The sequence below is a fragment of the Manis javanica genome, chromosome 8 (assembly GCF_040802235.1).
Source record: "Manis javanica isolate MJ-LG chromosome 8, MJ_LKY, whole genome shotgun sequence".
Lineage (NCBI taxonomy): Eukaryota > Metazoa > Chordata > Mammalia > Pholidota > Manidae > Manis > Manis javanica.
Genome location: NC_133163.1, coordinates 98649799 through 98675627, shown reverse-complemented (window position 1 = coordinate 98675627; position 25829 = coordinate 98649799). Strand labels below are relative to the sequence as shown.

Here is a 25829-nt window from a genome sequence, read left to right as displayed (position 1 = left end):
TGCCAGGCCACCTCTGTGATCAAAGGCAGGGTTAGAGCTAGAGCCCGGGAGTTTGGATTCTCTATTACTTTTTGATTCTGTGATCTCCTAGCCTTGTTATTCTGTTATTAAAAAATTTCAGATTAATGGAAAAATAACTTTTTCTGTTTGGTACTGTCATTTAATGAAGTGCTCCAACCACTAAAATTGCTTTAAAATATAATTGTTTGTCAGCAAGTTATTATACAGGCATATGTTATATTCCTAAGTAATAGTAAGATTTCCTTTTGAGGCTGCTTTTGCTTCATTGAAAGATACTTTATTTGTTGAGGATGAGGCAAAATTTGAGACTGCATATGTATAAAAAACCTAACAATTGTTTTTATAAAATTAGTTTTGGATAATTATACAATTATATATTTTGGGGGTCAGTTTAAATTTTAAGTTCCCATGAAGTAGCTGATTGTTTTTAGTGAAGGATCGTTGATATACAATCATATACTGTTTTGAAATATACAGCACAGTGGTTCAAAAGGATGTTTCATTTTTTAAATCATGTAAGACTTAAAATACTAGGTGATTTAAAATGAAGGAAAAGATCCTTAAGTATAGTGTTAGTATATTTTAGGAACCATGTCTTATCTATCTTCACTTCTTTTTCTTAATTTTGATTTTAAATCTCTTACTAAGTTCAGAAGTGAATCCAAATAGTTACTTTAGTAGTTTTATTAATGAGGAAAATTATGAAGAGTTTAAAATGTACATTCATTATTATGTCCGTTAGGTATCCTTTGCTGTTTCTGAAGCTAAAGCAAAATGGAAAAGTGAGCTTGAAAATGAGAAGAATGTAATAGCTGGAAGGGACCTGGAAGAGACGATTCATTCTCTTCAGAGAGAGCTTGAGTTAAAGAGCGAGGAAGTCCCTGTGATTGTCAGGGCTGAGCTGGCGAAGGCCCGCAGTGAATGGACCAAAGAAAAGCAAGAAGAAATCCACAGAATTCAAGAACAAAATGACCAAGATTACCGGCAATTTTTAGATGATCATCGAAATAAAATTAATGAGGTGCTTGCGGCAGCTAAAGAAGACTTTGTGAAACAAAAAACTGAACTGCTTCTTGAGAAGGAGACGGAATTGCGAACGTGTCTAGACCAGAGTCATCGAGAGTGGGCTTTGCAGGAAGCCAGGCGGATCCAGCCGGAAATCTGTCAGTATGAGGAAGACATCCTGACTGTGCTGGAATTCCTCCTAAAGGACGCCCCAAAGGGGCATGTCAGTGATTCAGAGAACAAGCAATTTTTGGAACTTGTGTCAACTTGCTCTTCAAAATGGGTGTCCGTGCAGTATTTTGAAAAACTAAAGGTCTGCATACAGAAAGCATTTCAAGATATGCTTTCCCCATTTATAGAAAATGCCAACTTAGAATGGGAAAAGGTATGTTCCTGATAAGTGAAAAGAGCTGTTATTAAATACCAAGGATGATCGTAGAAATTATATATATGGTATTTTTTCCTTTCTTCATTTACAGCTTAAGAGATATAAGACTTGTATTTTTTACCTGGGGTTTAAAAAAACTTTTTGTAGCAAATCCAAAGGATTGCTTTTTTTTTTTAATCAAAAAAACTCTAGTTCATAGTGCCACAAATAAGAGGCAGAGCTTTTAGCCTCTAGGGCTCTTTTTCCTAAAAAATATAAGCTATTCTTTGAGGAGCCTGAAGTTTTCAGAAACTGAATAGCTCTCATTCCTATTTTTGTTTTTGAGGCATGACCACTTCAAGAAATATGTATCATATTAAATTAGGGTTTCTGAAGAGCTTCTAAAGAGTTTGGAGGCCTATTTCTTGCCCGCAAAGAATTTATATCTCACATAGGCAAAAACAAAAGGCCAAGAAGTACAGGAATATTGGTGCAGAAACAAGCCAGTAGAGGAATGGCTCACTCACACGAAGCTGTGCAGCCCGCTTGGTTGGCGGACGTACATATGCATGTAAAGTGAATGATTGGGTTCTTTTACTTGCGTATGTATTGTGACACCAGCTTTTAGTTTGTGTGGAAGATCTGATAAAGCCAAAGTCATGCTTCCTATAATTAATGAAATTAGGTATGCATGAAAAATCCAGAATGATATTCTAGGCATTGTGATCAGCCATTTTCCACATTTGGAATTAGAGGTAGGAAAAAAAAAAATGCCAGTATTGTAAGGTTTTCTGATAGAATTGAGGCATAAAAATTAAGTTTCAATAAGATATCCTGATCAAAGATTTTCAAGGCCACCATTGAGCATTTGGTCTTCATACGTACCAGAAAGAGTAGGAAAGCTAGGAAAAAGTCTGAGTTCTGGTCCCACACTTGGGGCTAGCTAGCTTATTACCACAGGTAATTGTATATTATATCTGCTCATCTGAAAAAGAAAATACAAATTCCTGGCCTAATTCCTTGAGTTTGGTAGGATATGAATGACAGCTTGGTCTTTCTGTGTCCTGCATTTGAAAGAGTAAGACTTTTAGAGCCAAAGGGACTGAAAGACCAGTCTGCCCCCTCCCAGTTTACTCCATTTGATATCTTTATTTTTGACTTCACAAAGATGTCACTATTTAATAGTTGCTTTCAGTGTATAAATAACTGGGCAAGATCACTTCCCATGAATACTACTTATAATACTTTATTAAGAATTTTTGGAAAAAATAGGTAATTTGAAAAAGAGGAATTTTATTATAGGTTTTAAGGATGAGAAATGATGAAAAAATCAGTTACATGCTTTCAAGTTTTCTCTCCTGAAAAGGTAATCTCTACTATAAAATCAAGAAAACACACCTTTCTCCTACTATTAATATATAATCAACCTGGGGTCTTTTTGTGGGACTTAGAATTATGCAAGCAGTGTAAGATCATCTGCATGACTTCGTGTGGCTCTCATGTCTGAGGAGGCAGAATCACATGACTTGGCTAAGAGCTTAGACTTTTGCAGCTTTTGTTTGGTGGGACCAGATTCTGTTTCTGAGAATAGAGCAGCATTTCATCGAAGAATGCTTGACCGTCTGCCATTTTAGAGCTACTTGGCTCAGGCCCTTGAGGTGAAGCAGTGACTATGCAGCAGTGACTATAAGTTTGCAATATAGGTGCCATAAAAGCAAGGAACTTTGATTTACAATTGATTAAATTGGTAGTGTTTGGAACTGCTAATGAAAATTAGAACAGATAAAAACAACCAGGATCTATAAAACAAGTCCTCACTAAAATAACTTGGATGATCAGGAGTTTTTTTTTAAACAGGAAGATGCAATAAATTAAAAGTACAGTTTCCAAGACAATGAATACTTTATCAAAATGTATTAATGCAACAGTTCATAATGGGTAAAAGAAAACAAGTATCAACTGGAACAATTGATTTTTTTCAGACAAACTAGGGATGTTCTGTCTTTTCGTATCACCAAATTCAAGTCCAAACTAAGACAGAAAGGCTGCTGTCCTGCCCTTTTTGGCATCTTGGCTTTTTTCCAGGTTGAGTAGCAACTGGAAACACCGGCTCCCATAGGGCTCAGCTTTTATAGGCTGCCCTCTGGCCTCGGCCTTAGACCCTCTTCATTGCCTGGAATCAGTATTTCCTCTGTAACTGCCGACTGCTTCTGTTGGACATCGTAGGTAGGTTTCCTGAGAGTTGGTTAAAGGAGTTTGTCATAATCAGAATTAAAGCTTCTAAAATCAAGCATATGTATTGTGTTTTAAGTAATTAAACAAGACAGTTTTTTTCAAGGTCACCTGTTCTGTTCCTTTGGGATTTAGTAGTTGTCCAAAATCTGAAAATATTGCCTTTAATGAATGTCTGAGCATTAGTGAATTTTATATCTATATTGCCATCACAGGGTCTAGAATGCAGAGAATGTTTAATAAGTGTTAGTGAAGAAATGGTCCTGTGAAGATGTTTAACTCAGGTGAAACTCAGTTTCTCTCTTTAACATTGCATTCCTTAGAAAATGACAGTGTGTATTAAAGTATTTAGAAACATAACATACTTTGTAAATCAAAAAAATTTTTTTTACTGTTGTTAATTTCAATTCATGAAAAGCAAAGGTTTGTATTATAGTTTCCAATGAATTTGACCCCTGCTTCAGTGAAATGTTCTGGGTTTTCAAGAACAATTCTGATTTCTTATAGTTGTCCTGTGGTTTTATCATGTAAACTTTAAAATATCTTAATTTCATATAATAATAATAACTAATAATATCATACAATAATAATAATAATAATATATGGAGATATATATATGTAAGTGTGCAAACTGTATCTCCTGTTTGTCTCATAGCTAGCCCACCAGTTATCTGTCAAAAGTTCTACTTTGGAAAATATAGTCATAAGAGACTAGTTCATAATAATGACAGTATTCATGTAACACTCTAAGAAAAATACTGGTGATAGTTCTGGGCAAGATTTTTTTCAGGCAATGTTTCCTGTTATGTTTTTAATATTAACATTTTAAATGCAGACTTCTGTAAAGATTTTTACTACGCATTACCTATAAAGATAATCTATTTCAGCGAAATATGGCCATGATTTCTAAGGATCCTGCCACAGAGGTCACTGGCAGAGCAGACCCTGGAGTCCTGGCGGTGCTTCCTGTACCCGCTTCTGGAAACCACACTCAGCTCTTGACTTTGCAAGAAACAGAAGCAGAAGCAGGTAATGGGATATTATTCATACTGGTCTTTGTAAACTCCATAATGACCATTCCAGAGGGTTGCTTTGAGGATAACAGGAAATCAGAGGTGTGTACAGGTTTTGTGAGTGAACCAATGTGCAGTATTGCTCCTACTTAATGTGTGTTCTCTCCTGAGATTTCATTTTGCATTTAGAAGACAGTTGTTTTTGGCCCTCTTACTTTTCTGTCTTTTCATAATCTTCCCTCCATTTATAAGTGATTCTTATAAGGGAAATAATAGAGCAGTTATCCTTATTATAAGGAGAAAATAGAGCATTGTAATAGAGCAGTCATGTTTTTATTCCCTGGCCTTATTGAGAAATCAAGGGTTTCACATAAGAGAATAGCCCAATAACTGAGACTTTTTCCTTCAAACTACTGAAGCTTATTTCAACCATTTTTGAATGGAAGTCTTCCTGAAGAATATTCTGAAGTATATTAGGCATTTTCTGATTTATTTGTGAGTTTCTTGAGGACAGGGGTAGTGTTTTTATATCTTCCTCTCCAACACATGGCAGAGTGAACGCCCACAGTTTGTGTTCCTTGAATGTTTGGTAAATTAATAGTTCGACTTTTCCTTAAGGATTTATAGTTGTCATTATGAGTAGAAATTAATATAGCATAGCCCCTTGAGTTATTCAGAGCTTACTGAGAGTACTGGACTTATATCACCTATTCACTGAGATTTCTGAACTAGAAATTGGTGTGTCCTTTATTAGCTCCAATCCTTTTTATGATATTGACCCCTTGAAGCCTGCTCTTTTCCTCCACATACAAACACATGTCCACTCTTTCTGTTTCTTATTTGCTATTACCTGGAAAAAATCAAGAACTGCCAGAGTAAATCGTATGTACTAAGTAATAACTGTAGTTCCCACACATGGCTAATTCAGTTGGCAATGTTACCAAAATCTTGGGAGAACGTCTCCCTTTCCTAAGAAGTCCGTTGTTATTTTCTCATTGTCCATAGACTTTTTCCCCTTACTTCTAGGTTCTAGATGGTTGAGAATGTCTTATTGTCAATTAGGTGCATGGTAATACTATCTTAATTTGTATTTTGCTTCTTTTCAATGTCATTTTATTCCTATTGTTACATTTGGAATAACCTGATAACTCTTTTTTTCAATCTGTGAAATGGGTAGAAACAATATTTAGATATTATTTGGCTTTGGGAAGTCTATCAAAATGAAAGAAAATTAGCTTTGACTTAAAACAAATCAGACTATAAAAAGGATTTATTTTTCTTCAATCTTTTTTCCCTAAAGACAAACTCATAACAAATTCATTAGAAAGGATTAAACAACTCAAAATATATATTAAATGATAAGCCTTTACAATCTTATCACCCAGAGAGTACCATTGTTAACTGGTTATATTCTCCCAATATCTTAACCACTTAAAAAGATATTGTAAACATTACTTATGAAATACTTGATATGCACAAAGAATATATATAATGCACATGTAAATTATGAAGCCTCATAACCAGGGGACACCACTGGACTTAAGAAAGAGAACCTCCCCCATACAATTGAAGACCTGTGTGTTTTACCACGGATCCATTTCTGTAACTTCCCCACACTGAGGCAAAAATATTCTGATTTAAAAAAATTATTCTCTTGCTTTTCTTTATGTTTTGACCAAGTATAAGTATTCTCAAATAGCTGTTGCTTTATTTGGTTTGTCTTTTAACATTATGTTACATATTCACATATATATATATCTAATAACATCAGAGCTTAGAATGACTATTGAACTAATGATTTTACATCGACATTTTGGATATTGGCTTCTGAGCCAATTATATTCTATCAATTATATTAATAGTCATAACCTTTTTATGTCATTTTTATATATTATTTGAATTTTGTAAATTCTATGTAATACCTATTATTTGTTGTATACTTGTTGTATGCCAGGTACTGTGCCAAACAATTTTTATACGCATTTATACCTCCTGACAGTTTTAAACCTTTTTTTCACTTAGAGATAATTTCAGACCTATAGAAAAGCTTGCAAAAACAAAAATAGCTGCAAAGAATACTCATACGTCCTTTGCCTAGATACGCCTATTGATAACATTTTACTCTGTTTTCTGCTCATCTGTGTGTATGTGTATGTGAAGGTTTCATTTTTTTCTGAATCATTTGAGGATAAGTTATAGATATTGTGTCCTTTTACCTCTAAGTACTTTTGTATTTTCCAAAAATAGGAGTTGTTTTTGTATAACCTTAGTGCAGTAAATTTAACGTTAGATGAACATATTGTATCAAGGTACTATTTGTATTCTAATTTCGTCAGTTGACCCAGTGATGGCTTTTACAGCATTTTTTTTCCCTCCAGTACAGGAATGTCCAGGGTCAGGTATTATGCTTAGATGCCATGTCTCTTCAGACTCCTTTAATCTAGAATATTTCTATAGCCTTTCTTTGCCTTTTACAACATTTTTATGATGTTTTGGAAAGACATGTTCTCTGCTCTCCCCAACACTACCCCTTCAACCCCCACCCCAGGCTCTTAATAAACTTTCCTCATTTCAGGTTTGTCTGCTGTTTCTTCATGAGCACATTCAGGTTGTGTTTTCTTGGCTGGAACACTGCACAGGGGATGTGTTATCACATCTGGGGTGTACGATATCCATTTGTCTTTCATTGGTGCAGTTCATTTGAACACCTGGTCCAGGAGTTGTCCAGTTTCTTCACTTCATTATTACTGGGCTTTCCCCCCTTGCAACTAATAAGCAATTTGCGGGAAGATGCTTTTAAGACCATGAAAATGTCCTTTTCTTCATTAAAGCTTTCCCTTGTATGTAATAGTCACTGATGAAGTTTCTGTGATCTAGTCTTTACTATGGTGGTTGCAAAACTGTAATTTTTCCAACTCCAGACTTTCTTCCACTTTTACCAGTTGGCACTTGGAATGTTATAATAGAGAATCCTCCTCTCTAGTTTGTCTGTGAAATTATCTGTCTATCTATCTATCTATCTATCTATCTATCTATCTATCTATCTATCTATCTATCTATCTATCTATCTATCCACCCATCCATCTGTCTACCTACCAACTTACCTACCTATCTATCTATCCATCCATCCAACCGTCCACCCAATTATTGGTAGGATTTTTGGTATGACTCATGAATTCCTATTATTTCAGTATTTCATGATGCATTACTGTACTTATTGTTCAAATCATCCCAGATTCATGTAGTAGAGCCCCTTCAAACTGTTATGTCCTTGTGACATGCCTGTATTTTTGAGCAATTTCTTACTTTCTGGCAAGCAAAGTGTTGTAGTCTCGTGTTGTATAGACCCAGTCTCAGTACTGGGGTCAGCCATTTCTTGATGATCTCTGGTTTCCTTCAGTGAGGAATGGCATTCACTACTAAGATCTGAGCGTTATGTTTCATAGCAGGTTTTAAAACATGATTGTAATCCGTTTTACATGTTAAAAAACAAGTCATCGAGAGGCTAAGTAATACACTTAGAGTCATACAGCCAGTAAATAGTAGAAACAGGATTTAAACCCAGGTCTGTCTCTTGAGCATTATGCTCTTTTCAATTACACCATAGCCTATAATCATGTCATCTGGTTTTCTCCCTCCTTACCCCCCTCCTTTCTTTCTTTCTTTTTGGTAGTTCTTAGTCTGAATCGATATAAAAGTTTGCTATCATTTAATTTTTGCAGATAAGAAAAAGATCCTTGAAATTAAAGATTCATGCTGTGGACACTGCTTCCAAGAACTTGAAAGGGCCAAGCAGGAATGTCAAGATCTGAAAAAGAAACTGGAGAAATGCTGTAGGCATTTGCAGCATTTAGAAAGAAAGCACAAAGCTGCAGTGGAAAAAATCGGAGGTTAGCATTTAAAATGGCACTGCTACCAGTATAAATCTCTTTGATCTCCTTGAGATGTTCAATTGTGTTATTTCAATTAATGTAGGCACTGATTCTCTTTGGGGTTAATGTAAACTAGTTTTGACCTCATTTTTACTAAGCAAATTATTATTACTGAACTCAAAAGAGAAAAATTGGAGCTTTGATTAAAAGGTCACATACCTTTCTTCCTTTTTTGACTGAACAGGTATCGAATGCCCCATATGTGTTAAGCAGGTGTTCTAGGCTCAGGGGATACAGCAGTGACTACATCAGACAGAATTCCAGGGCCAGTGGAGATATACAAGGCCCTGTTAATTTCCTTCAAGAAGTGTTTTATCAAGGTTGGAGAACTAGAAAACAGATTAATAAACAACTGCAACATTGAGTACTGCTGGCATATGTTCATTTTGGAAGAAAGGATGTTAATTGACTCTTTCTCCAGTTAGAGTTAAGGAGGGCTGACTAAGCCTTGAAAGATGAAGGTATTTTCCAAAGAGAATAGCATTCTAGGCAGAAAGAAAAGACATGAGCGAAGGCATATCGGTCTGATCTGGCCTCCCTCCAGTCCATTCTTCACAATGTTGCCAGGAAATTATCAAAAAGGGATGTGTGCTGCCATTTCCCATTGCCCTGCTGAGGAGGGGAAGCTGTGGGCTTACGAGGCAGCTCCCTGTTCACTTTCACGATTTATTTATATCCCCTGTACTTTTTTCACTTGAACTATTTCAGATTCCTGAACTGGTCAGGAATTTTCTTTTACTACTGAACTTTGAATATGATATTCTACTCTGTCCTACATTTTACCCTCTCATTCTCATTTTGGCCTAATTCTTCCTCATCCTTTGGAATTCAGCTGAGAAGGTGCCTTAATGGCAAAGCGATCCTTGACTTTCCCAGCTGGGTTAGATGGGCGGCAGCTTCGTGGCTCTGTAGCACTTGGTTTTATTTCTATTACCATTCTCTATTTACTTTTTTGGTTAGCTGTCTGATATCCTTTCCAACTTATAAATTCCCAGAGAATAAGACATATATGTCTTGTCTTATTCATCCTCTGTAATCATGGTGCCCATTATATACCAGGAAATAAAAATGTTTGAATGAATGAAAGACTGAATGCAAGGACCCCAAATAACTGCATCATTTAGAAAAGACTGAGTGGATGGGTTCACTATGTGTGTGTGAGCATATTTTTATTTTTATTTTTTATTAAAGTATCATTGATATACAGTCTTATGAAGGTTTCAGATGAGCAACATTGTGGTCACAACCTTCACCGTTATTATCGAGTCCCCCCCATACCCTATTGCAGTCACTGTCTGTCAGCGTAGTAAGATGCTATTAAGTCATTAATTGTCTTCTCCATGCTGTACTGCCTTCCCTGTGACCAACCTGTATTATATGGGGGTTCACTTTTTTTTTCATGTTCGCCTTTATCACTTGCCTGGTCAGCAGTCACCTCCTGACTCTTTGCTTCCAATCTTAGCTCTCCAGTCCATTAGGGAGCTAGAGCAACCTTTTGAAAATGTACATGGATCATGACACTCTCTTGTTTAAAGTCCTTCTGTGGCTTGTCTGGCCCTCAGTATGAAATACAACATCTAATTTAATATACTCTAGAAGTCCTTCATGAGCCAACATCAGCCAGCTCCTCAGCCTCATTGCCCCTTATTCACCCTCTGGTTCTCTTTTGAAGGGTTTCATTGCCTTTTTTCTGTGGACCTCTTTTCATCTCTCCTTTGTCAAGACCTCTGTCTTCCTGTCACACTGCCTGGCTAACTTCTACTCACCTGACCCCCAGCACAGTACTTCCTCAGGGATGATTTAACCTCCCCAGACTTGGTTAGGTTCTTCTGTTAGAGATTCCCGGAAGCTGCTATGATTTTTATAAGTCATTGTCCTTGCAATTATTTATTGTCCGTATTTTCCTTTGGAATATAGACTTGATGTTGACAAGGATCAAGTCCTGCCCAGCACTTAGCACCTACCTGGCATCACTGCACACTGGAAAGATGTTGCTAAAAGGGCCCCCACTTTCCACCTATGGTTTCTTAAGTCTGTTAGAGAGAGATAACTTCTTTAGGGCAGAAAGAATTTTAAGGATTTTGAGATAAAAATGATAACCACTACAATTTCTGGTGGTTGCTTCACTGCTTAGTAGAGGCCCACAGAGTAAATGAGGTATTTCTCCAACTGTAGCTGTGGATACAATGCAGCTATTATAAAATTTCTGAGAAACAAGGAAATTTGTTTTACATGATAAAATGACAAGGGCAGTTGGATATGATTATTATTTATAAATATTTAGGACCATACATTGTGATCACAAAATAGTTATTCTAAATAGTACCTTTTGCAGTTATCTTCTGTAATTCATAGACATAGAAGTTATCCAAAAAAGTTGATACTTAGCTCAAAACAATAGGCTGCTAAAAGCAGTCAGAGTCAGAAGTCATTTGATAGTTTGGTTTTAGCATTGTCTTAGTGTAAACCTATTAGTTGATAATACTTCTGCTGTTGTGATTGTTTCTTTTCTGTTTCTTAAATTCCCTTTTCCACTGTCTTGGTAGCATTTATTGAAAAGTGATGGAATGAGTGAGTGGTTTAAAACACGCAAGTATATCAATTACTAGGAGAAATAGAATGATTCATTTCCTATCTCATGAGGTGTGTTGAGAGGGGGGGCATAGTAGGAATCATGAGGTGCCATGTCATATTTATTAAACATTGGTATTGCCAGGCCTTGATAAGGTGCTGTGCATTTATTATTTTATTTCTGTTACAATCTTGAAGGTAGGTAATACTATCCTTATTTTACATATGAAAAACTCAGGTTCAGAAAGGTTGAGTAATTTCCCTAAGCTCATCCAACTGATAAGAAGCAGAGCTAGGATTTAAGTGCTGTTTCTCTCTTGACTGTGAAATTTATGCTTTCTCCTCCATACCATATGGACTCTATCAATCTCCTCCTCCTCATCTTGAACTTTTTTAAAAGTTCAAAGAATTCAAAATCTTACATTAATTGTGAAAGTGGTACCTACTTAAGCTTAGTTTTCTTTTTATTTTGTATTGAGGTGCTTGTCAATGATCACTTATATGGGCATAAACTATATACCAGGATCCATGAGGAGCGTGGAATTAGAAAACCCAGTATGTTTCTTTAGAACTGGAAAATAAAACACATGCATATAAAACATTTGGAAAACCTATTCCCGGATAATGTGTAATCCAAAACAAGGTGAAGATGGAATACAGATTTTGAGTGCTGAGAAAACAGAACAGGGATTGATCAGATTAGGTTCATCAGGGAATTAATAACACAGAGAGCAACTGGAAATTCCACAGTCTCCTCTATAAAGATTTGCACTGGGAACCTACAGGAAAGCAACACTGAGGGAAAAAAAGACATTAATTGACCAACATACTGTACACTTTCTTTTCTAGAAGAAAATAGTAAAGTTGTTGAAGAGTTAATAGAAGAAAACACTGACATGAAGAATAAATTGGAAGAACTGCAAACACTTTGTAAAACACCATCAAGGTAGACTTCCACTATTTTTCGTTATAAAAAATTATATTTTGTCAAGTGTTGTCTCCATTATTTTCTAAATAAGTATTTTTTTATTGAAGTATAGTTGACATACAATATTAGTTTCAGGTGTACAACAATGATTCGACAACATATAATTATAAAATATGCTACAAGAAGTATAGATATTATCTGTTCACCATATAAAGTTATTACAATGTTATGGACTCTATTCTGTATGCTGTACTTTTCATCCCCATGACTTATTTTATAACTAGAAGCTTGTACCTCTTAATCCCCTTCACCTATTCTGCCAGCTCCCAACCCTGCCTCCCCTCCGGCAACCCTGCATTTGTTCTCTTTATTTATGAGTCTTCCTGGATTTTAGTTTGTGCATTTGTTTTGTTTTTTAGAGTCTACATATATGTAAATTTATGTGGTATTTGACTTTCTCTATCTCACTTATTTCACTTGACATTATATATATTTCTTTTAGTAATATACCCAGAAGTGGAATTACTGGGTTGAATGCTATTTTTATTTTTAATTTTTTGAGGAACCTCCATACTGTTTTCCATGGTGTCTGTACCAATTTACATTCCCACTGACCATGCACAAGGGTTCCTTTTCTCCACATTCTCGTTAATATGTGTTGTATCTTGTCTTTTTGATGCTGGACATTCTGGCTGGTGTAAGGTGATATCTTACTGTGGCTCTGATTTGCATTTCCCTGATGATTACTAATGTGGAGCATCTTTTCATGTGTTTGGCTCTCAGTATGTCTTCTTTGGAAAAATGTCTGTTCAGACCCTCTGCCCATTTTTTAATTGGATTATTTGTCTTTTTTGGGTGTTAAGTTGTATGAGTTCTTTATATATTTTGGATAACTCCTTATCAGATATATCATTGGCCAGTCTCTTCTCTTTCAGTAGGTTGCTGTTTTGTTGATAGTTTCCTTCACTCTGCAAAAAAGCTTTTTAGTTTGATGTAGTCTCATTTGTTCATTTTTGTTTTGTTTCCCTGGCCTAATGAGACAGATCCAGGAAAACATCACTAAGACCAATGTCCAAGAGATTACTGCCTATATTTTCTTTTAGGATTTTTGTGGTTTCAGGTCTTACGTTTAGGTTAACCTTCACTATTTTAAAGAACTTGTTTATGGCTAAGAATCTTTAAATTTTTCATATCAATCATATCAGTATCATACCAAGAGTATTAATTATTAGTATCATTATACAGCAAAAGGTATTTAAAAAAAGAAAATCTTTCAAAACCCTATTCCCAGAAGATACCCTGTTAACCCGGTTTTGAGTGTAAACCTTCATTTTAGCCCCTTTGTGCACACACATGTACATGTTCTAAAAATTCACATTATTGTATAAGCTATTTTGTAGTCCTTTACTATAATATTGTAAGATGAACATTTCCCCAAGTCATTAGATATTCTCCTGTAATATGCTTTTCACTAGCTGCATAGATATGGAGTTACTGTGATATATTAACCATAATATTCATGTTGTTGTTTTTCTCCCACTTCATGTAACTGTGTAGTAAAGATACTTATATATGAATTGTTGTAGTACATCTCAGTTTATTTTACTGTAATATATGTCTAGATATTTTTTCAAATAAAGTTTTTCACTTACATTCTCTGTTTCTACAATCTTTTGGGTTTTTTAGGTCATTGTCAGAAGGGGCCATTGAAAATGCTTGCCTGCCGTGCAGTAGGAGCGTCTTGGAAGAACTTCGTGGGCAGTACATTAGGGCTGTAAAAAAAATAAAGTGTAAGTCCCTAAAGAGATTCTCAGTATTTTAAGGTGGTGGACCTTTCTGTTATTAGCTGTAGTAATTTTGGAGACTTTTCCAGACTACCTTGTTCTGGAATCCAGCTGCTTTTAGAAGAGATCATCGGTACCTTTTCTAAACTATGCAGTAATGGATCATTTTACTCAACTAGTATCTTCTGGAGGTGACATGTGGGCAGTTACTTTTATATTGTTAAGTATCCTGTTTACATAATATGTAAAATTGTGTAATCTTACAACTTAAATAACTACTAACAAAGAAAATGTCATAAAGATTTTAAATCAGCAGCTGTTATGTTATAGTAAACTTTTTAGGACCATGGAAAATGGATCTGGTTAGGAGTTCTGTTTTTTTCTCATTTTGATAATGGATTAAGTCATAGATATAACTCTGTCAAGTTCTTTGTGATCTTAGTGATGAAGCATATCCTGCAAAGCATTTCCCTGGCATGTGTTTTCCCAGAATACCTCTAGTTTTTAATTGCATAGATTGTATGTGTGTCTCAAAACAATAACCGGCATTAATATAGGTGAAATGTATATTTACCTCCTAAAATTGCTTTTGTTCTTAACAAATTGAGTAGGAACGGTCTCATGTTCCAAATATAACTGGTAGATCATCAGAATCATTGATAGATGTTCTGAAAAGTCGACTTAATGTCAATAAAGTGAATTTGCTTCTCACTCGCTGGTGCTAACAGAGGCTGTATTACTACAGACAGAAAATTTTTGTTAGCAGTCATATTAATTGGGAAGTGAAATTTTAAGTATCTTTTCATCCTAGCATGACAATTTGTGTGTGTGTATATTGTTTTACATTTTAGATGTTGGTTGGAAGTTGTGTTGACCATGTGTTCTACTTTAATTTTTCCCATTTCAAATACAGAAAATAGTTTTTCAATTAGTATTTTCACATAGAATATTTAATTTTAGGATCTTACTGATATGGAGGAAGGTTCCTCTAAGAACTGGAATCCTTAATATAACAGGGATGGTGATATTCTTCAGTTAGGTTGTAGCCATGGATTTAGTAAAAAATGTTAACCTTAAATAATCATAGTCCCAATCAAAGCACGTTGAGGTAAAGAAAAAAGAGAACTTGAAAGCTGAGACCTAGTTTTAAATAAATGTCAGAAAGCAGCATTACTTCTCATTTCTCTCCCTGTAGCAGCATTTTGTACATCTCTCCCGTGGACTAGTATTATGTTTAGTTGGATGCTCATAAATACTGCTGAAAGAATTGAATAAATATTGAAACATTGATTTTCAGAACACAGATAAGCAGAATATGAGTCCAGCTCATAGCACCTCCCTCTGTCTTACTGGGCTTTTATATACTTTTCTCCTTCTTTATCCCTCACCCTTTCTGTATATTTCTTTTTTCTCTTCTCTTAACTGGACATAATACATCATTGAAATGTATGCTTCTGTGCCTCATATTTATGGTATTTTCTTGCCTCAGTGTTTGAGAATATGACAGAATTTCTCAAGGGAAAATGCTATTTCCTTATCATATGTGTTTTTCATCATGCTAGAAGACTTTTCGATACTTCCTTGAGCCTACCCAAGTGATCAGAAATGTTCCATTCTAATCACTGTGGCAAAGTATAATGTTGAAGGTATACTCCAGTCACTTTGTCTCAGAAAATTGGTCTGACATCTGCCTCTCCTGTCTTTGGAAAACTGCTAATAAGTATGCATTCTGTGGGGATTCCCCTCACTGCAGGTGATATGCTTCGTTACATTCAGGAGAGCAAGGCAAGAGCTGCGGAAATGGTAAAAGAAGAGGTACTGCGAGAACGTCAAGAGACCGCCCGAAGGATGCGCAAATATTATTTGATTTGCCTTCAACAGATTTTGCAAGATAATGGAAAGCAGGAAGGGTAAGTTCCATCTAAACAAACAGTGTGTCCTGAGAGTACCAAGACAGCATGCTGTCATTTTCTAAGCATTTTCCTTAACCACAAAATTAACTATTTCTACATGATCAGCCATTGCAGGTTAAGAAGGGCTTATGTCTGTGCTCTGCTACATGTTGGCAAAACTAATAGGAGAAGAGAAATCCTAGGGCTCAGGAAACTCATTTTTTCTTGAAACTATATTAACTCAATATTCTGGAATCCCCCCACCCCAGGGCTGAAAAAAAGATTATGACTGCTGCTAGCAAACTGGCTACAATGGCAAAACTGCTGGAAACACCTATTTCTAATAGATCCCAGAGCAAAACTATGGAGTCAGGTATGTCAAAATGAGTCACTTAAAGGGTTTTTTCCATTCTTCGTTTTTAGCTATTTAAGATTTTTAGTATGGAAAAAACAGGGAACATAAGGAGTGAGAGTTAATTTATAAAGTTGTGTGCATGTCTAACTTAAACTGGGAACTTACAAGAGAGTGCAGACCTCCAGTTCAAGCAGGCGGACTGAGCACACCCACCAACTTCCTACTGCTGCTGCCATGCCTAGAAATGACAGAAAAGATTTCGACAAGTGAAGGAGAAAAATAAAAAAATTATAACTGGGCTTTAAAAAGTTACAATTGACAAACCAGAAACTATGAGAAATCCCTGAAATAAAGAAGACAGTAAGATTAAAGATGGAATCTTCATTTCAAACCTGCCAGATGACAGGTACAAGTCGGAACAGTATTGAAACTCCTCCACAGAGGAAGGTGGTATGCGCCAGGGGAAGAAGTAAACCTAGAGGGTAGATACAATGTGTGATTAGTGCTAGAGCAACAGTGACCTGCTGGGATCACCCCCTTTATTTCTCCTTCTCCCGACCCTTTCCCAGTCCCAATACTGGAGTGGTTAAAAGCAACAGGAACAGTCTGGGAATAGGGCAGCACTCCAGGTGGGTAGCCACACTAAAGAGGAAATGGGAGCCCTCATGCCCAGAGTATTAGGTCTTAGGTCTTGCTATCCTGCAGGTCATTCCTCCCATTCCATGCCCGACTCCTTTAAACAAACAGCATTAATAGCATACTCAGGATATCTCAAAGATCGGCATTTAACCAAGAATCTCCCTTTATTTATAGAAAGCCAGCACCATAAAAAAAAGTCCCTAAACTCAAAACAAGACACAACAAGAAAGCCAAAAGAACTTACACCTAAGGAAATAGAATTAATAGAACAAACAACAGGACCTGAGAATGTTAGAAAAGAGTAGAGTTCTCAGAAAAGATGTAAAAGGATATTGTAGAGTAGACAAACAATATGCTAAGATTTTTACTATTTTCTAGGAGAGGATATAGATACTGATAACTCCAGCATTACTAGAAAAATACAAGTTTAAGTATGTGTATTAAGCTTACCAATAGAGAAATAGAATATGTAAATTTCAAACTAGTAGGGGAAAATCTTGGAAGAAACATTTCCACCCAACAGAATCAAAAAAGAGGGAAAATACAACTAGAAAGCATGGTAAATAGAAAATTATGGTAGGTTGAAACATCAGCAATCACATTAAATAAAGAGGTTAAACTAAGTAAAAGATTACAAATTCCAAATAGTTTTTAAAAATCAGAACATGTCATTTTCACAAGAACAACATCAAAAATTCAAAATGAAGGGATGGAGACTGATAAACACTAGGCGATGCAATGTTATTAGATAAATTATAGCATTAAATACAGTGTTAGGTAAATTGCGGTCAGCATTGAAAGGGACCAAAGTGATAGCTCATAATGATAAGGGAACAGCCTCCCAAAAGCTGTGTGGGTTCTTCCTGCTCATAACAAAATAGCTGTAGAATATATAAAGCTTATGCAAATATATGAAAAAATTGGTAAATTCTCAGTCACACTGGAGCATTTTGAATATATCTGTGGAGAAATGGGGTTTTTCAATTTTCTGAAAGCTTGAAGTAGAGATTGTTCAGCAATCCACAAGTCTAATGTTGATAAACATCCTTCAGTTAGAAGCACAAAGATTATTTGAGTAGATTTTGGAATGGAGGAGCCATGATCCAAGGGCAGTAAGCATATAACAGATAAAAGAATTTTCTAGATTGAGGGCAACTATGTACATAATGACCTCAGTAGAAGCAAACCTTTTCATGGGCTCTAAGGAACAAGGTACACTACTTTGAGATATGATGCCTCTGACACTGCTATGTAGCTGCTTTGCTTCTGATCTGATTTAGTGTCTTAACCAATTAAATCAGAAACTCTATTTTTGCTTTTACACTGCATGTGTGTGTGTATGTGTGTGTGTAGGTAGGTGTATGTAGGTGTTGGGTGGTGGGGTCCTTCCATCAACCTTTCTTCATCAGAAACTCCATACTTGACATCAGAGCAGGATTGTAAATGTTGCACTTGGTTTTTGAAATGCTTGTAACATCTATTGCGGAAAATAAATAGATCAGATGGATAGCAATAATTATCAGATTTCAGTAACAAAATTGCCTGTCTTTATCTAACAAAATATGTAAAAGAATGTTTTTAAATGTCTAGCATTGATATATTTTCTTGGAGAATGATTAAAATATATATGTGTTCTTTGGAAATAACATAAAAACATTATTTTTTTCCTCCTCTTTGAATATTAATTATCTCCTAATTTTGTTTTCCCCTAATTTTGTGTTCCCTTATATATAATAGTACTGCCTCTAACTTCAGAGATGCTGATTGGAGTTGAAAAATCAAAAAGAAATAATGTGAATCAGAACATATCACATCACATTGAAAGTGAATCAAACAGTATAAAAAGTATCCCCAGAAGTATGTGTGATCAAGCTCCTAAGAGAAGGGCTGCTTGTAACTTAGGAAGGCGGTTAGAAAATGCAGAGCTCAGAGACGTAAAACACATGGCTTCCAAAGGATCACATTCAGACTTCCAGTTCAGGGGTAGCAGTTACATTTTGCCAGGCAGTGTGGCTCCTGAGTTTGTTCCTTGTGAAGGTGAAAGAAGCTTTGGTATGCACAGGAAGAAAGACCTCCTCAGTGACACTGGCTCTGAATCACCTCAACATTCAACTGCATACCCCTTTCTTGGGTCCCTCGGAAGTAAACCCTCACCCAGATATACCCCTAGTCCTTCTGAATCCGGATCCACACATATAACCTTTGGAGGTAATAATGAAAGACTTGGTTTAAAAGTATATAAGTGTAATCCACTAATGGAAAGTGAAAATGCTGCATTTGAGAAGAGCCCAAGTTTGGGTGTGCAGGACACTCTGGTGAAGGACGCAGTGGGCCTCAGTGATTCAATAGACTGGCATTCCAGCAGTGCCACTTTACCCTGCAACAGTCAGGACGTGTCATTTTTACAAGGCAGGCCACAGGAAAATCTGGATACAGTAGCTGAATCTGTTAGTTTCAAACAGTTTTCAGGAGCCAGTTGTCTTTCAGATAGGGAGAAAAACAATATGCTTTGTCAACCGATGAAATGTCGGAGTGGTCATGCACCAGAGCTGTCAGAGGAAACCAAGTATCCACAGCCGGGGAAGATCAGTATGACTCTTGGACACACACCTCATCAGAAAACTGATGTATTAAAGTCAGATTTCAAAGAACTGAGCAGTACAGTACCATCTTCAGTGTCTCAGCAGCCTTCAAGGAAATTAAGTGCTCCTCTGCCCAGCCAACAAGATAGTGGCTTTGATAGCCCATTTGTCAATTTAGATTAATTGTTGTACAGTATTTAAGAAGAATCATTAATATATTGACAAGAAAACTGGAAGGGAAGACTTCATACCGAAAAATTTGTAGTCTCTACCTATTTTTAGATGTTTCACTAACGTCTGTCATATGAGTAAAGTATTCATATAAAACTACTTGAGATATTAATATTGCCTTAATCTTCCAAAGGCCTGATGGTGTGTATTTAATCTACTTGTGTGTGGTGCTTATATTTTGTTGCTAAATCTATTTTTATATTTATAAATTAGCTCTCTGTGCAGTGTTATTTAAATAAACTTGCATGTGGTCTGTAGGATTGTTATGAATTATTTTGTAATTCATAATATAAAAATGTTACACTAACACATTTGAAATTTATCCACAAAAAATATAAACTTTGGGGATTTTTATGTATAATCTGCCAAATTTAGTTTTGAAATCAACCATGTTTAATGAAGCTATACATGTACTCTAGAAATAGTTTTCCTGGAAATATCTCCTCAAAATTTGATTCTTTCAATTAGTGGAAAAGAGGTATTGCAAGGATTGCTGTAAGATGCAGAGCTGTGTCCTGGTTTCATTATTTAAAATGTTAGTCTGAATATTTTTAGTTGGCATTTGCATCATTTCAAGTCTTCTGTGACTTCCAGAGATTTTATTGTTCTTTTTTATAGTTTCACGGTCTTTTATCTGAAATACTACTTTTTAACAATGGAAATAATAAGCTTTGTCAGATAGCAAAAAATTTTAAGCTATTAGATTTTTATGTTCACTTCTAGTGCAGAATTGGCTAACTTATTAATGCTGTGGATTGAAGCTTGTAATTCTTAAAACATGCAAAAACGAGTGACCACTTAAATACTGTTGTCTCTAGATGAATTCTTTTTCAGATTCCTAGAGACAGATATAGAAGTTTTAGGTGAATGCAAATGCTTCCTTAAAACAGTTACTATAGCTTTCTCTCCCCTCTCTCACCGCCCTCTCAACCATATTATGGACTGTATTTGTGGGTTGATCTAGTATATTTTTCCAGGCGTAACTTGGGTGGTGGTGGTTGGATGGGTGACAAAATGCATCCTCCTCCTGCTGATAACAGGCTCTAAAAGCAAGAATTAGAAGTGAATCTTCTAGGGCTTGGAAAGCTCTGTTGCCTTAACTGGTGGTGACCAGATGTAGATAAGCCTAAAAATTAGCACTGCATTTCAGTGCAGGAATTGACATGCACTGGAAAAAGGAACAGGCCATCTCTTCAAAGTCTCACTTGTATTCCTGGATACAGTTTGCCCCTTCTCCAACAGTTAGGATGTCATTTCTCACTCTAGGAAAACTAAACCGCTAAATTTCCATTCCACATGGATCTGATTGGTAATTGATCATTTGACAGCATGGATATAACAGAACTGAGAACCTACCTCATTTCTCACCTACTTTTATCACCTTTGTTTATTTAAAATCCTTGTCAGGTATTTAAACCCTCAGCACTGAGGTTGAAATTGGCAATTGTGCTTTCTGCTCCTTTTATAGTATCCTTAATCTCTTTTGATATCCATAATTTCAATTGGGTTGGGTTACTTTATTTCATATACCCTATTACCAAAGAAGACCTGTCTACTCTGAGTAGTGAGTAAATGAATGGACTGCACAGCCAACTACCTCTGGTGATTTTTTTTTTGATATTGTTAATGTACAATTACTTGAACATTATGGTTACTAGACTCCCCCTATTAAGTCCCCCCAACATATCACATTACAGTCACTGTCCATCAGCGTAGTAAGATGCTATAGAATCATTACTTGTCTTCTCTGTATATACTGCCTTTCCAGTGTCCCCCCTCCGCACATTATACTTGGTAATCATAATGCCCCCTTTTCACCCTTATCCCTCCCTTCCCACCCATCCTCCCCAATCCCTTTCCCTTTGTTAACTGTAAGTCCATTCTTCGGTTCTGTGAGTCTGCTGCTGTTTTGTTCCTTCAGTTTTTTCTTTGTTCTTATACTCCACAGATGAGTGAAATCATTTGATATTTGTCTTTTTCTGCCTGGCTTATTTCACTGAGCATAATACCCTCTAGCTCCATCCATGTTGTTGCAAATGGTAGGATTTGTTTTCTTCTTGTGGCTGAATAATGTTCCACTGTGTATATGTACCACATCTTCTTTATCCATTCATCTACTGATGGACACTTAGGTTGTTTCCATTTCTTGGCTGTTGTAAATAGTGCTGCGATAAACATAGGGGTGCATCTGTCTTTTTCAAACTGGGCTCCTGCATTCTTAGGGTAAATTTCTACGTGTGGAATTCATGGGTCAAATGGTATTTCTATTTTGAGTTTTTTGAGGAAACTCCATTCTGCTTTCCACAATGGTTGAACTAATTTACATTCCCACCAGCAGTGTAAAAGGGTTCCCCTTTCTCCACATCCTCGCCAGCATTTGTTCTTAAATCTTTTCTGTGTTGGCCATCCTGACTGGTATGAGGTGATATCTCATTGTCATTTTAATTTGCATTTCTCTGATGATTAGTGATGTGGAGCATCTTTTCATGTAGTGATGTGGAGCATCTTTTCATGTGCCTGTTGGCCATCTGAATTTCTTCTTTGGAGAAGTGTCTGTTCAGCTCCTCTGCCCATTTTTTAATTGACTTATTTGCTTTTTGTTTGTTGAGGTGTGTGAGCTCTTTATGTATTTTGTATGTCAACCCCTTATCAGATATGTCATTTATGAATATATTCTCCCATACTGTAGGATGCCTTTTTGTTCTACTGATGGTGTTCTTTGCTATACAGAAGCTTTTTAGTTTGATATAGTCCCATTTGTTCATTTTTGCTTTTGTTTTCCCTTGCCCGGGGAGATATGTTCATGAAGAAGTTGCTCATGTTTATGTCCAAGAGATTCTTGCCTATGTTTTTTTCTAAGAGTTTTATGTTTTCATGACTTACATTCAGGTCTTTGATCCATTTCAAGTTTACTTTTGTGTATGGGGTTAGACAATAATCCAGTTTCATTCTCTTACATGTAGCTGTCCAGTATTTTCAACACCAGCTGTTGAAGAGGCTGTCATTTCCCCATTGTATGTCCATGGGTCCTTTATCATATATTAATACCTCTGGCGATATTTTTTTTTTTTGAGAGGGCATCTCTCATATTTATTGATCAAATGGTTGTTAACAACAATAAAATTCTGTATAGGGGGGTCAATGCTCAGTGCACAATCATTAATCCATCTCAAGCCTAATTCTCGTCAGTCTCCAATCTTCTGAAGCATAACGAAAAAGTTCTTACATGGTGAACGAATTCTTACATAGTGAATAAGTTCTTACATGGTGAACAGTACAAGGGCATTCATCACAGAAACTTTCGGTTTTGATCACGCATTATGAACTATAAACAATCAGGTCAAATACGAATATTCGTTTGATTTTTATACTTGATTTATATGTGGATACCACATTTCTCCCTTTATTATTATTATTATTTTTATTTTTAATAAAATGCCGAAGTGGTAGGTAGATGCAAGATAAAGTTAGAAAACATAGTTTAGTATTGTAAGAGAGCAATTGTAGATGATCAGGTGTGTGCCTGTAGACTATGAGCTAATCCGAGCTGGACAAGGGCAATAAAACATCCACGGATGCAGAAGCTTTCTCTCAAAACAGGGGGGGGGGGAGGTTCTAAGCTTCACCACTGTTGTTCCCCGATTTCTCACCTGATGGATTTCACCCCCTGCGACTGTGCCTGTCTTAGGTTGTTCCTCCCTTGAGGAATCTTACCCGTCTCTGGCTAACCAGTCATCTTCCGGGGCCATACAGGGAAATGTAAAGTTGGTAAGTGAGAGAGAAGCCATATTGTTTGCAAAGGTTAGCTTTTTACTTCTTTGCAGATTTATGCCCTGTGGCTTCTATGCCCAGCACTTGTCTCGAGGTATTTTTACCACCTGGAGGAATTATGATACTCGGTAAATTCGATATGAGGCACATTCTATTTAAGGGTTGTAATTAGGAATGAAGAAGAAAAGCTATAGAGGTAGCATATGGAAGAAAACATGGGAGGATTGATTATTTCTTTGACATATCTTCTTGTAGAGTACCTTAAGCATGTATAGGTTTTAAACTAACTAACTTACGCACACATATTAACATAATAGGAATACGGTGACATAAACAAAGCAAACCTATAATTACCAGCCATCTCCAGTGAAGCCAAGAAAACCATTTAGGCACCCTAGGCATTTGTGAAAATTTGTCTATGATATGATGGATATTGTCCAACTGTACTTGAACAGTCTGAGAGAAATCAGACAAATTAAAGCAACCCATTTCTGGGATCTGTTCACATCCCATATGTTCTTTTAACCGTAGATAGTCTATAGTCGTAAGATTTTGGAGAGCTACAACTTGCACCCCTCCCAACTCCTGATTGAGTTCCAACAGTACAGATCCGGTCAAATTCATTGTCTCACTGTATGCACATGCCAGCCTAGATATCTCCCTCCTCATTCCAATGGCAAGTCCAGGAAATGGTGGGGTGGACGCAGCCACAACTGCAGCATCGCCTGGATCCCTGTGGAGGCTTTTTGATGATCATCCCCTGGCACGCGTCCTCCAGAGAGTGCTGATGCCGGAAGCTCCTCCTCATATCGTATCTTAGTTCATTTTCTGGGTAGCCAAGCTAGGCCTTGATCTGCATAGAAACAAACAGACCCTTTGCCCACACTTTGACATGCCCTCTATACCACTGTGTAGAACTCATTGGAGGTCAGCACACAGGAGCTGCTTTTTTTTTTTTATTAAAAGAAAGGCATATTAGAAAAGAGTACCTCCATACCTGATCATCTGACACCCTTTAAGTGATCAACATTAAGTATATTTAAAGCATGTGTTAATCTTTGATATACCAATAGTTTTATCCTATCAAGGAGTAATCCCCCTTTTCTTTTTTTTTTAATCTTTAATCTACACTTACATGAAGAATACTATGTTTACTATGCTCTCCCCTATATCAGGTCCCTCCTAAAAACCACATTACGGTTACTGTTCATCAGCATAGCAAAATGTTGTAGAATCCCTACTTGTCCTCTCTGTGTTGTATAGCCTTCCCTCCCCTTTCTCCCTCCCCCCCATGCATGCTAATCTTAATACCCCCCTTCTTCTCCCCCCCTTATCCCTCCCTGCTCACACTTCCTCCCCAGTTCCTTTCCCTTTGGTACCTGTTAGTCCATTTTTGGGTTCTGTAATTCCGCTGCTGTTTTGTTCCTTCAGTTTTTCCTTTGTTCTTATACTCCTCAGATGAGTGAAATCATTTGGTATTTCTCTTTCACCGCTTGGCTTATTTCATTGAGCATAATACTCTCCAGCTCCATCCATGTTGCTGCAAATGGTTGGATTTTTCCGCTTCTTATGGCTGAGTAGTATTCCATTGTGTATATGTACCACATCTTCTTTATCCATTCATCTACAGATGGACATTTAGGTTGCTTCCAATTCTTGGCTATTGTAAATAGTGCTGCGATAAACATAGGGGTGCATCTGTCTTTCTCAAACTTGATTGCTGCGTTCTTAGGGTAAATTCATAGGAGTGGAATTCCTGGGTCAAATGGTAGGTCTGTTTTGAGCATTTTGATGAGCCTTCATACTGCTTTCCACAATGGTTGAACTAATTTACATTCCCACCAGCAGTGTAGGAGGGTTCCCCTTTCTCCACAGCCTCGCCAACATTTGTTGTTGTTTGTCTTTTGGATGGCAGCCATCCTTACTGGTGTGAGGTGATACCTCATTGTAGTTTTAATTTGCATTTCTCTGATGATTAGCGATGTGGAGCATCTTTTCATGTGTCTCTTGGCCATCTGTATTTCTTTTTTAGAGAACTGTCTGTTCAGTTCCTCTGCCCATTTTTAAATTGGGTTATTTGTTTTTTGTTTGCTGAGGCATGTGAGCTCTTTATATATTCTGGTCATCAAGCCTTTATCGGATCTGTCATTTTCAAATATATTCTCCCATACTGTAGGATTCCTTTTTGTTCTATTGATGGTGTCCTTCGCTGTACAGAAACTTTTCAGCTTAATGTAGTCCCACTTGCTCATTTTTGCTGTTGTTTTCCTTGCCCAGGGAGATATGTTCAAGAAGAGGTCACTCATGTTTATGTCTAAGAGGTTTTTGCCTATGTTTTTTTCCAAGAGTTTAATGGTTTCATGACTTACATTCAGGTCTTTGATCCATTTTGAGTTTACCTTTGTATATGGGGTTAGACAATGGTCCAGTTTCATTCTCCTACATGTAGCTGTCCAGTTTTGCCAGCACCATCTGTTGAAGAGACTGTCATTTTGCCATTGTATGT

At 36.5% G+C, this 25829-nt stretch overlaps 1 protein-coding gene across 4 annotated transcripts in view; it reads left to right on the top strand.

Annotated features, from left to right (window-relative positions):
• CEP152 (centrosomal protein 152) overlaps nt 1–19803 on the top strand; it is an 85510-nt gene extending 65707 nt beyond the window's left edge. For all 4 annotated transcript variants that reach the window (XM_073211776.1, XM_073211774.1, XM_073211775.1 and 1 more), the window contains 8 exons: nt 764–1411; nt 4513–4654; nt 8361–8528; nt 11991–12087; nt 13756–13859; nt 15607–15763; nt 16015–16118; nt 18477–19803. In XM_073211776.1, coding sequence (XP_073067877.1) covers nt 764–1411; nt 4513–4654; nt 8361–8528; nt 11991–12087; nt 13756–13859; nt 15607–15763; nt 16015–16118; nt 18477–19504 — 2448 coding nt within the window. In that variant the 3' untranslated portion in view covers nt 19505–19803. The remainder of the gene's footprint in view (nt 1–763; nt 1412–4512; nt 4655–8360; nt 8529–11990; nt 12088–13755; nt 13860–15606; nt 15764–16014; nt 16119–18476) is intronic.
• The last annotated feature ends 6026 nt before the right edge of the window (nt 19804–25829 follow it).